Source organism: Macrobrachium nipponense, chromosome 3, assembly GCF_015104395.2.
Source record: "Macrobrachium nipponense isolate FS-2020 chromosome 3, ASM1510439v2, whole genome shotgun sequence".
In the NCBI taxonomy this organism is placed as follows: Eukaryota; Metazoa; Arthropoda; class Malacostraca; order Decapoda; family Palaemonidae; genus Macrobrachium; species Macrobrachium nipponense.
The window spans coordinates 20870722-20882732 of record NC_087202.1 but is presented as its reverse complement, the minus strand read 5'-3'; the positions used below and the strand labels follow the sequence as shown (position 1 = coordinate 20882732).

Below are 12011 nucleotides of genomic sequence, written 5' to 3'. Positions count from 1 at the left end.
ACGAAGGGAAAGCCATCCTCTAGCATCTGACATGGATCTGGCAATGTTGGGGCAAGGTACCCTACTCGGATGTCAAAACATACGCAGCTTTGAAAAATTGGGTCCATAGTCAATGAATGAATAAGTAAATACACAACATATTGCTTTCTATATGGTCTGGATAATGTGATGTTTAAAAATGTTGTAGAAGTTTTGGAGAATGTTTAAGAACAATGATAGAAATTTAAGGGTGTTAACCTAAATAAGTAACATATCCGAAATCTAAAGAAATCCAAAACTCAAATATCAATGTTAATCACAGCTGGTAAAATCACATAATGAAGGGTGTGTCCTTCCCAATCAATGACGGCCTATTCCATTGGAAACAAGTCAGAGCAAAAGGGGCTGGATGGCTGGTACCGTGGGTGGCACCACATCTCAAAGAAAGTGAAGAACATTAAAAAGTGGATGAGGGAGAAAGAGGGAGAGACACACACACGTCGAAAGAGGGGAAGGGGGGTTCCTTAGACCACACAAATCCTCACCCCACTCCCACCATGATCGCACGTGGTCTCTCTCTCTTTCCTCCTGAAATGTAGGACGCAACCACAGGAACACAACCTTTTCTAAGAAGGCATTTTAATCTCATCAGTCCATTGACTGTTTTCTTTCAGAGGCAAAACACACACACACACACGCGCGCAACGTACTGGACGTCGTGTCTCCCTGAGGGGTCGCCCACTAAGAGGCCAATAAAATTGCTGTATTTTTTTGTTACCCATGTTTTCTACGCTACTGAATCGTCTTCTGGTTCTGGTCTGATAATGTGACTGTTGCTTTTCAGCCCTTGTTCCATTTCTTATGATGCATTTCCACAAAAGACAAAAAAAAAAAAAAGGATAAAGATGCATTTCCACAAAAGACAAAAGACAAAAAAAAAGGATAAAATAAGCTGTATAAATAGGCATAATGCAAAAGATAAAAAATTTGAATGAATTAATGAACTACGAAATATAGGTTATAAAGCCAAAACTCGGAAATTTACAACCATTCAGCCCTCAACATAGTGAAAAGAGGGAGCTGGAGTGGTTGAACAGCAAGATAAAGAGATTAAAAAAATATGCACGAGGAAGTACGAGGATCTAAAATCCCAGTTGCAATAACAAGTAATACCGTTAGACATATGAGTAATAATAGTTCAGATTATGAACAGAGCCAGCAAATATTAATTCTCCTTCAAACATTCTATGACCATCCCACACTGTCATTATAAGTCGTGAAGCAGTGACTGTAATTGAGTATTAATTATTCAGTATTAATAATAACTGTTAAGAAGACTCCGAAGTGGACTGTCGAGTCCCGCTCATGAAAAGGCAAATCAAATTAAAAACGAGGAAAATGGCAACAAACTTCAGTTAGTTTCCTAAGCTACAGAAAACTGGCAGCTTCTAATCACCAATACCTGGGGAAAAATAACCATGGGTTGGAGACTCACTAAATAAATGACCCAAAGATATAAAGCCTGGTCTATGGTTCCCTTCACGACCGAGTCTCTCTCTCTCTCTCTCTCCTCTCTCTTTCTCTCTTTGTGGCCTTGGCTAGATAAAGGCATTTTGGCTACCAATTGCCAAACTTATGCAGCAATGGGATATCTGCAAATGACTTAATGCAGAATCTTTGCTGTTCTAATGGATCTGCACTGCTGTTGCTTGACTCCTAAAAGCTTTCTCCTACTGATTTGCAGATAGTCACATTGAGAGAATTAAAAAGAAAAAAAAGACACTAGAGACAAATGAACTCATGATCTCTTACTGTTAATGAAAGTACCGTTAGAAAGAACTCCTTTTATAGACGTGAGAATTTGATCAAAGAAACTGGACTCTTCTAAAATCCAAAATAAAAAATAAAACAAAAGAAAACACGAAGAAATCCTTTGAAAATGATCCACTGGAATGTACCTTACATAAAAAAAAAAAATAAAACAAACAAAACGAAAATCTCACTAACTAGCGATTTATTTATTTATGAGTTTCGTATTATTTTTTACTATGTTTACTTATGGCCAATGTCATTGCTATAGACCTCTAAAACTGAAACATGGTTACTTTTCGTCTTTTCATAACACTACCATTATTATTATTATTATTATTATTATTATTATTATTTTATTATTATTATTATTATTATTATTGAGATAACCGACTTCACCAGGAACACCAATGTGCCAGAATATGTGCAATAATTAAATTTCAAAACTTTACGTTTGCACAGTAAATTTATATTTCAGATAACAACAATACGTTATACCTTGGAAGAATATTACGGGAACACCACAGCCCGGGAACACCACAATCTAACGGAAACATAATTCAGGAAGTCTTGCCTTTCTGTTTACACAGACATCTAAGAAAACCTCTAACAACTGGGATAGAAGAAAAATGTTATGATCACAACAGGTCAGTTGCCAATGTTAATAACAACAAATTTATAATAATCTATTTTTGACACTAATCTGGATCACTTGCGACTTCATTTACAAGAGGGGTTCTTATATATATCAGGGAGAGAGAGAGAGAGAGAGGAGAGAGAGAGAGAAGAGAGATAGAGAGAGGCCTGCGGAAGTCGATAATTCCGCAACAAACGAGAAACTGGACGTAATTCTGTGGTGAAAGTCTCAGCAGCAGTAACTGATAGCAACACCGTACTGTCAGTTCGCTCAATAAGAGCTGGTTTCCTCTCCACTTCCGGTCCATTCGCCAATCTCTTGCTTGCTGGCTTGCTTGTTTGTTTGTGAGTGTGCGTGTGTGTGTGTGTGTGTGAGTGTATTTGCTTGCTTGGAGGCCTCTCTAATAACCTGGCCTCCTACTCTCTCTCTCTCTCTCTCTCTCTCTCTCTCTCTCTCTCTCTCTCTCTCTAATATATATATATATATATATATATTTATTTATTTCATCATTAAAATTAATAATCCTGCCTCATAAGATCAGACAAATCAATGAAAACTGACTAAGGATCGCATCTTTAAAACGCTAAACTTCGAGAACACCAACACTAATCAATGTCTTCCCTTCGACATTGGTTATAGCCAGTCATCCGCTATCACATCTTGAACAATGATAATCGTTAGTTAAATTACTATAGAAGTTGAAAAGCAAAAACCTTGAAGGCATTAAAACTGTACTTGGACTCACAAACCCTTCGCAGGTGTAAACAAGGCAAGGAAGACTTGGAGCACTCACGGAGGGCCTTGGGAAGATAGCGCAATGGAAGATTCGAAGGTAAAGACAGTAGTAGGACAGGCAGCTTCGTCCTAACGAGGCCACAAATACCCTATACCAACTGATAAAACGGATAAGCGACACCGCACTCGGGCCCAACGCCCAGTCATAACCAAGACCTTGGTCATAACGAACCCAACTACCCGACGCTTTAGGATAACGAAGGGATTATAACCGGTTCAGGATGATGCTCCTACCACCTCCTCAACTATATTCAGCCTGTCCTAAGATAAATGTTAGCCCTAAACCATTTAGTATTCAAAACATTTTAAGTTCTTTCGGTAACAATTTAGGAATTGCGATACATTCATTTCCATCTGGTTTCTATGCCTGGCGAGGTATTTTCTTGATCTAACATCTCAACTGGATAATCGAAAGACCTTTTGCAAAAACAGATATCATCAAAAGTGCAATGGGATTACGGGATTTTTTTTTTTTTTTTTTTTTTTTTTTATCGAGAGTCAGATTGTTTGTCGGTTTCAAGGAGAATGCCTGTGAGGTTTTTTTCGAAATAAATATACGGCAGTACTATGACGGTCCATTTCGTAATACAGGACGGCTACAAATGAATTATTTTATGTCATCTGACGTCGAAACGACAAGTAAACATTTTCAAATCAATGCTACGGGATTTACAAGTAGATACAAGACGGTGGAACACAAAAATATTCAAATCGTAAATCTTAACACGATGACATATTTGATAAACAATCACACATTATACAGGCATCTTCTGGTGATATCCCTACCAACACACACATGCGGAAATAAGCACGGAGTGTGTGTGACGTGTGTTAAGATTTGTTTTCTTTTTTGTTATTTTAAAAGAATGCCCACTGCCCACCTTCCACCAAAGATTCTCTGAAACAAAGTTCCACCAACCCTTCACTTCCCATCAATAACTTGTGGGAACATCTCTTTAACAGGTTCTTTTGTTCCCAAGAAACTTTTCGAATGGGCGCGGTTAAAAGGAAATCCAAAAATCCCTCCAAAAGAAAAGGAGGGAAAAATTTACCATAGCCCTCAAATAGGCTTATAACCCAAGGAGACCTTGTAAAACTGAGGCGGTCAGAAATGGACAACAGGTTATAGAAAATAAAAAAAGAAAAAAAATAGGGGGTGGGGATTTCTTAGTTCGTGCGAAATTTAGGAGTAACGGTTATTAAAAAAAAGGGCAACTAAAGCCAACGAAAATATGCCTCACGTGAGAAAAACTTCAATTATAACAACTTCGTAGATATATATATATATATATATATATATATATATATATATATATATATATATATATATATATATATATGTGTGTGTGTGTGTGTGTGTGTGTGTGTGTGTGTGTGTGTGTACGCGCATGAAAAGTTCATTCACAGTCTATGAAAAAGGGGTGATGAATCATCATCTGTGACGCCATAATAAATTTTTTGCAATGGAGAAAAGAATTGCTTACTGTTAAAACTGATATTTTGAACTATATATTCTTCCTAGCTCATATTTAGATTGAAACCCGATACGCCCTAGAATCTGATGCCGATAATGACTTGAAAGATCTACCGAACCATGGACGTTGGCAAAGATGCAGATCCCTATCGGAGGAGTTAAATAATGGCACGGCCAGGAGGAGAGCACGTTTCGCTTCTGCAACATGCACAGCCTATAATCAAGTGAACTATTAACCAAGCTACTAAGATTGCAGCCGTTTTTCTTTCATCGTCGAATTCTGGGCAATTAAAGTGGCATAGCTTGATATATCAAGTTGCCAGGGGTACATCTGTAATATTTATGGATGCTACACTTAGGAAATCTAGACAAATAAGGAGAAGCAAATTGATGAATGAAAATAAGAAGCGAAAGACTGCTGACGAGAGGAAATTGTCTATACACAAAACACAATAAGTTGAGCTAAGATGATACATCCGAAAAATAAAAGCTTTTAAAATCAGGACCAGACCAGCGGTTACGCGAGATAAAGGGAGTCTAGGATGAATGGGCGTGTACACTAAGGGCTTCACGCCCTCTCTTATTATCCACTTCGGCGGCCAGCCAGCATCATTCCAGTTGGGCACAACTCATGGTCGTTTTGGTAGAGTCCAGAGGTCCAGAGCAGATCTCTTATTTCCTGAAGCACCTTACCACACTGAAAGATCGCCTTTTGGGTAAAGGCCCTTAGGCCCGTTCTATGAATAAACATTGACTTTGAGTGAATAACTTGATTGATTTTTCTATTTTTCGAAAACTTGAAAGATCGTCTCGGTTCGGTTTCACTTTTTCAACCCCCCCCCCCCCCCCCAACCCCCCCCCCCCCCTCTTTTTAAATTGAAATCACTTGCATCCAAAACCACAAATTTGTTGAAATAATTATTGCGGAGCTTTTGGAGGAGAAAATGTCCTCTCATCATATCCCATACACCCAATTCTTATCTCTTTTTTAGTGATTATTCTTTTAATTCTAAGGCATTTTTCGGTTAATTTGTAATGTCTTCTTATATTTTTTTATTACTTTCAGACGACTTCATGACTATTTCCAATTCCTCTGCAAGTTTCCATTTCTACTATTTCTTTCTCATTTCAAATTTTTGATTTCTCTTCCACTCGCAACTTCAACTTTCGATTGACAAAACGACCCACCCCATTAAAGCAGAAAGAGAGACAACCTTCATAATAATTATCAGGCATTTCCTCCCACTACATCATTATGAACCATCCATTATGACGAGAAAGGGTTAAATGAGCTCTTATCACAAGGACCAATCTCAGGGCAACAAAACATTCCTCTTTTTATCGCATTTCTAAAAGGGGATAAGGGGGAAAATAATAATGATGTGAAGTTTAAACAATAAACCATTTGAGGACAGAAACTATTTTTTTTTTACAGTCAAGGACGCGACGCTACACAAAAAATTTATCACAATCTCTCTCTCTCTCTCTCTCTCTCTCTCTCTCTCTCTCTCTCTCTCACGGTTGCTACAAGGGTGAAATAAATAATTGGTTAGCAAATATATATTTATATATATATATATATATATATATATATATATATATATATATATATATATATATATTCAACCCCATAGACACGCCAAGTGAAAACAAAGGAAATGAATTGGTTATTTAACGCCAGGGTGTCCAATATCAACACTGCTTACACGGAAAAACCATTTTGTATTCAGCGGTGGGGTTTGCAGATTAAAATATGGGAGAACATCTAAAGGTACTATAATTTTCCAGTTTGTCTGTCACCTCTCAAGATCCATCTGTCCTACCAAAGTTACCGCCCCCTCTCCTCCCCCGTCATTCCATGTCCATTCATCCGTTGGACCCCTCAGGAAGACAAGAACGTGAAAAATGGTCCCTTGTGGATAGCACTGAACCTTTCCCCCCAACCTCCTACCCCTTCTCCCCATTCCATTTTCTTCAAGACATTCTTTTGGTTCATCAAGGCTGAAAGGAGAGACTTAGCATGATAATGAATTCCTTCAGCCATAACCGACTTTATACCCTCTACAGTCTCCGTATCCTTCATGTTCCTGATATACTATATGGGGAGGGTATGATTGGTACGCTAGTTCCCAAGGAATATCTATTTTTCTGAATGTTGACAAAGATAAAATTACATTCGAGACATCAATTACACTTAGTCTTGAAATATGATTTTGCAGACTCTGATACATTAATCTCAACGCTATATAAATTATATATATATATATATATATATATATATATATATATAATATATATATATATATATATATATATATATATACACGCTTTTTAAATCCCAGTGTGAGGCTGATAGGTTCTTGATTTTATTAATAGGGCACACCCAAATATGATGTAATATATATATATATATATATATATATATATATATATATATATATATATATATAAGTCATATCACATTTCCGTGATTCATATACATATATCGAGCTACAATGGCCTTTAATATCTAATTCGCTCTACCTCGGAATTAATATATTTTCATATATGCTTAACCGAAGGGGAATTTTTTCTCGATAATAGATTTGCCTGGACCAGGGCGCGAACCTATGGATACTTTCAAACCCAGGAACGTCAGTGAAGCTTTTACCTACTACAAGCCTCTCGCGGTGGTGTAGTAGGTAAAAGCTTCACTGACGTTCCTGGGTTTGAAAGGATCCATAGGTTCGCGCCCTGGTCCAGGCAATCTATTATCGAGAAAAAATTCCCCTTCGGTTTAAGCATATATGAAAATATATTAATTCCGAGTAGAGCGAATTAGATATTAAAGGACATTGTAGCTCGATATATATATATATATATATATATATATATATATATATATATATATATATTGATAGAGAGAGAGAGAGAGAGAGAGAGAGAGAGAGAGATATAGAGAGAGAGAGAGAGAGAGAGATACTAAAATCAGTTTGAATCCACACGAACAGCAGCATGATAAAGACATACTAATTCCTGAAGACGAGATGTGGTTTCTATAGAAATGTCTGGTATTTTGTTCCATTTAAACCCCGGTCTTAATTCTCTCGCGGGAAGTGTATGTGTGTGTGTGTATATATATATATATATATATATATATATATATATATATATATATATATATATATATATATGTATATGTGTATATAATGTAATAATAATGAAAAAGAATTACACGGGTAGCTCCAGATTCTGACACACCTCCATACCCGATCAGCTTATCGGCCGTCGGAGGCAAATCTCGACAAGACAAACCCATTAAAATGGAATGGCGTGTGTCAGCGTTGAGGTCTACCACCGTATTCAGGCAGAAATAATCTTGATTTTACGGTTTCCGTGCGAGGACGAAGCCATGGTGGCCATTTTTGTTTCTGTCCATCGACGTTAAGGAATGGAATCTGCTGAGTCAACGTCTGCTAATAATCGCAGTGCTTTATCACACACAGAACAACGGTTGCAAAAACACAGAGAGAGAAATGTAAAGACCTAATTGGTATTATTATTATTATTATTATTATTATTATTATTATTATTATTATTCTGAAGATGAACCCTATTCACATGGAACAAGCACTCGGCGGTCACTGACTTAAAATTCAGTCTTCCAAAGGTGTTGTTAATTTGAAAGTAGTAACAAGGTATTGGAAATAGAGAAAGAAGAGATCAGTTACAAGAAAAGAAAAAATACATTAATAAATTAATAAAAAATAAGAAAAAATTTAAGTAAATTATTAAATGAGTATTTAAGTATCAATTCATGATAATCTGTGTTTTGAAGAAAGTGACAGATACCTATATTCTAGCTAACCAAGTAACACCAATATTGTTAATTCTATGAAACAAAAATGTACAATTCCAGTTTTTTTTGTAGAAATGATCCTTAATAACTAAACGAAGCCAAAAGGAAAGAAAGATTCAGGAAAATTCAAGAAAACACAGACGATGCGATAGCACACTTTCACATACGTATCAGTTATTGTAGAAGGAGACGTAATGATAGCCTGGAGAGGTTTTCTTTCATTGACTTTTTTTGGGGAAGGAGGGGGGGGGGCGATGGGGGCGGGGCTAATTACTTTTGACATGTCAAAAGAGTTCAAACGCGAAAAGCGTTAGTCACTGTGAGGGCTTTCCCTCATCAATGGGCAGTATACTTTCTATCGCATCACGGTAACTAACGCACGCACACGCACACGCGCACCCACCCACCCACCCACACACACACACACGCAAACACACATATGTATTATATAAATTGTTATTAAATCTTGGCAAATGCAGACAACGTGAACAGTACCTGATTACTATATGAATGGAGTGTTTCCTTAGCCATTAACTCAAATATATTTCAAAATCGACCATTAAAGTTTGTCTTTGCTTTAAACAATGGTCATCAGTTTCATTTATTAAACTTTTAGGATTAAGATAATCTCTCTCACCCCTTTAAAATATATATTATATATATTACATATATATATATATATATATATATATATATAGTATATATAATGAATAATTATCACATCGAACCGTGATCCATTTTATATATCAATTCAAGCTACAAATGTCCTTTAATATCTAAATTCACTTTACCTCCCAAATGATATATTTTCATATATGTACTAAAAAAAATTCCCCTTGCGTACATATATGAAAACTATATCATTTGGAGGTAAAGTGAATTTAGATATTAAAGGACATTTGTAGCTTGAATTGATATATATATATATATATATATAATATATATATATATATATATATGTGTGTGTGTGTGTGTGTGTGTGTGTGTGTGTGTGTGCAAAAAGTGATTAAGTGAAAAGAAATAGATAGTTCAACAAGAAACCAGTGCAAAAACATTTTGAGTGGTATACGAAACAAAAGCTGAAATTGACATCTGAAAAAAAAAAATGGTATGACTATCGTTTTGTTCTTTCTAACAGAAGAGCTCGGTATGATGTTCACGGTAAGGAAAAGGAAAGATAAGAAACTGTGTGAAATATGTATGGAATATGTTGAAGCAACAGACAAGAAACATAAAAAATAATATAAATAAATAAATAAATAAGACATTAAATGATGGACGAGTAAAACAAACAATATTTTGGCGACAGAATTGGACACGCTTCAGCCGCCGAGCAAAAAACGGCAGAAGCGAAGTTGCTTAATACATATCATGTAAAGCAAACAAGAGCGGAGGTACTTGGCACTGAGGTTTCTTTACCTTATCCAGGAGATGGTAGCACCGAGCCGTATCCTCCAGGCGATCTCTGGTGTGGTGGAGCCTTTCGGTGAACTGGGTAAGGTGGAGATGGAGAGCCCGGGCTAGCTCCCTCACACTGTTGTCAGTCTCACCCGTGGCCGCTGCCTCCTGCAGAAGGGACCCGCCCTTCTCCAGATGACGCTGAAATGGATGAGTCACTGATGTCAGTAACATGTTTTCTTGATTGCTTCTATAATGAACGAGTGAAAAATAAATTCATTTACATGCCGAGAGATGAGCGATTTAAACGTGAACAATAAGAGCCTCCTCTGCCCACCATGAATGAGAAACAAAGTGGCATTTTTCTTGCCCACATTTTGGGTATCAGTACCTTTACCTTAATTAATCTAGCTGCAAGTCTTCTTTAATTCTTCTTATATAAGCAAGGAGCAATAAGGCATATCATAATTAGTACGAAGCCACTGCAATAACCCTGCAACCCACCCATTGTAACTAATACATAACAATACAAACTGTAATTGCAAGTGACAGACCCGTAAGATAAAAATCCACTTTATGGACAGGCACCAAAACAGGAGTAGACGGAAGAGATTAGAATATCTGATTTGATGGAGGTGACTTTAGTTTGAGAACAGGTTGGTGCGGTTTGAGTGACTACACTCAAAATTAGGTCCTCTTGCCTTTCTACCCTTCTTACCGGCTGGGTTCTTGACGAATTCTTACCAGTTGTTGTTGTGGTTTTCATAATAATAATAATAATGATAATAATAACATTAATAATTGGGAAAAACTCGCTATCGCGAGAGTATATATAATGTTCTAAGGGTTCCACAATAATAAAAAGTGTTGCGAGTTCGTGTATATATGTATATATATATATATATATATATATATATATATATATATATATATATATATATATATATGTGTGTGTATATATATATATATATAGATATAGATATATATATATAGATATATATATATATAGTATATATATATATATATATATATATATATATATATATATATATACTCGCAACATTTTTCATTATTATTATTATTATTATTATCAGAATTATAATAATAATAATAATAATAATAATAATAATAATAATAATAATAATAATAATAAAAAATAATAATAATAATAATAACCAGAAAAGACTGTACAGCCAACTAAGAGGGGAAGACAACCACCCAGAAATTCCTGAAGCCGAACCAAGTAAGAGACTCTGGGAAAACATATGGAGCAATCCGGTATCACACAACAAACATGCAACATGGCTCCAGGAAGTCAAGGAAGAAGAAACAGGGAGAATAAACAAAGATTCACAGAGATCACGACAGACACAGTCAGACACCAACTAAAGAAAATGCCAAACTGGAAAGCCCCAGGTCCCGATGAAGTCCATGGATACTGGCTCAAAAACTTCAAGGCCCTACACCCACGAATAGCAGAACAACTCCAGCATTGTATCTCAAATCATCAAGCACCCAAATGGATGACCACAGGAAGAACATCCTTAGTACAAAAAGACAAGAGTAAGGGAAATATAGCCAGTAACTACAGGCCTATCACCTGCCTAACCAATAATGTGGAAGTTACTAACAGGTATCATCAGTGAAAGGCTATATAACTACCTAGAGGAGACAAACACCATCCCCCACCAACAGAAAGGCTGCAGAAGGAAGTGTAGGGGGGCACAAAAGACCAGCTCCTGATAGACAAAATGGTAATGAAGAACAGTAGGAGAAGGAAAACCAACCTAAGCATGGCATGGATAGACTATAAGAAAGCCTTCGACATGATACCACACACATGGCTAATAGAATGCCTGAAAATATATGGGGCAGAGGAAAACACCATCAGCTTCCTCAAAATACAATGCGCAACTGGAATACAATACTTACAAGCTCTGGAATAAGACTAGCAGAGGTTAATATCAGGAGAGGGATCTTCCAGGGCGACTCACTGTCCCCACTACTCTTCGTAGTAGCCATGATTCCCATGACAAAAGTACTACAGAAGATGGATGCCGGCTACCAACTCAAGAAAAGAG

At 36.4% G+C, this 12011-nt stretch overlaps 1 protein-coding gene across 3 annotated transcripts in view; it reads right to left on the bottom strand.

Annotated features, from left to right (window-relative positions):
• Positions 1 to 12011, bottom strand: part of LOC135221652 (puratrophin-1-like) — a 543050-nt gene that overhangs the window by 20360 nt on the left and 510679 nt on the right. For 2 of the 3 annotated variants that reach the window (XM_064259345.1, XM_064259344.1), the window contains one exon: positions 9952 to 10131. The exons of the other annotated variant lie outside the window; for it this stretch is intronic. In XM_064259345.1, the coding sequence (XP_064115415.1) occupies positions 9952 to 10131 (180 nt within the window). The remainder of the gene's footprint in view (positions 1 to 9951; positions 10132 to 12011) is intronic. 3 annotated transcript variants of the gene reach the window in all.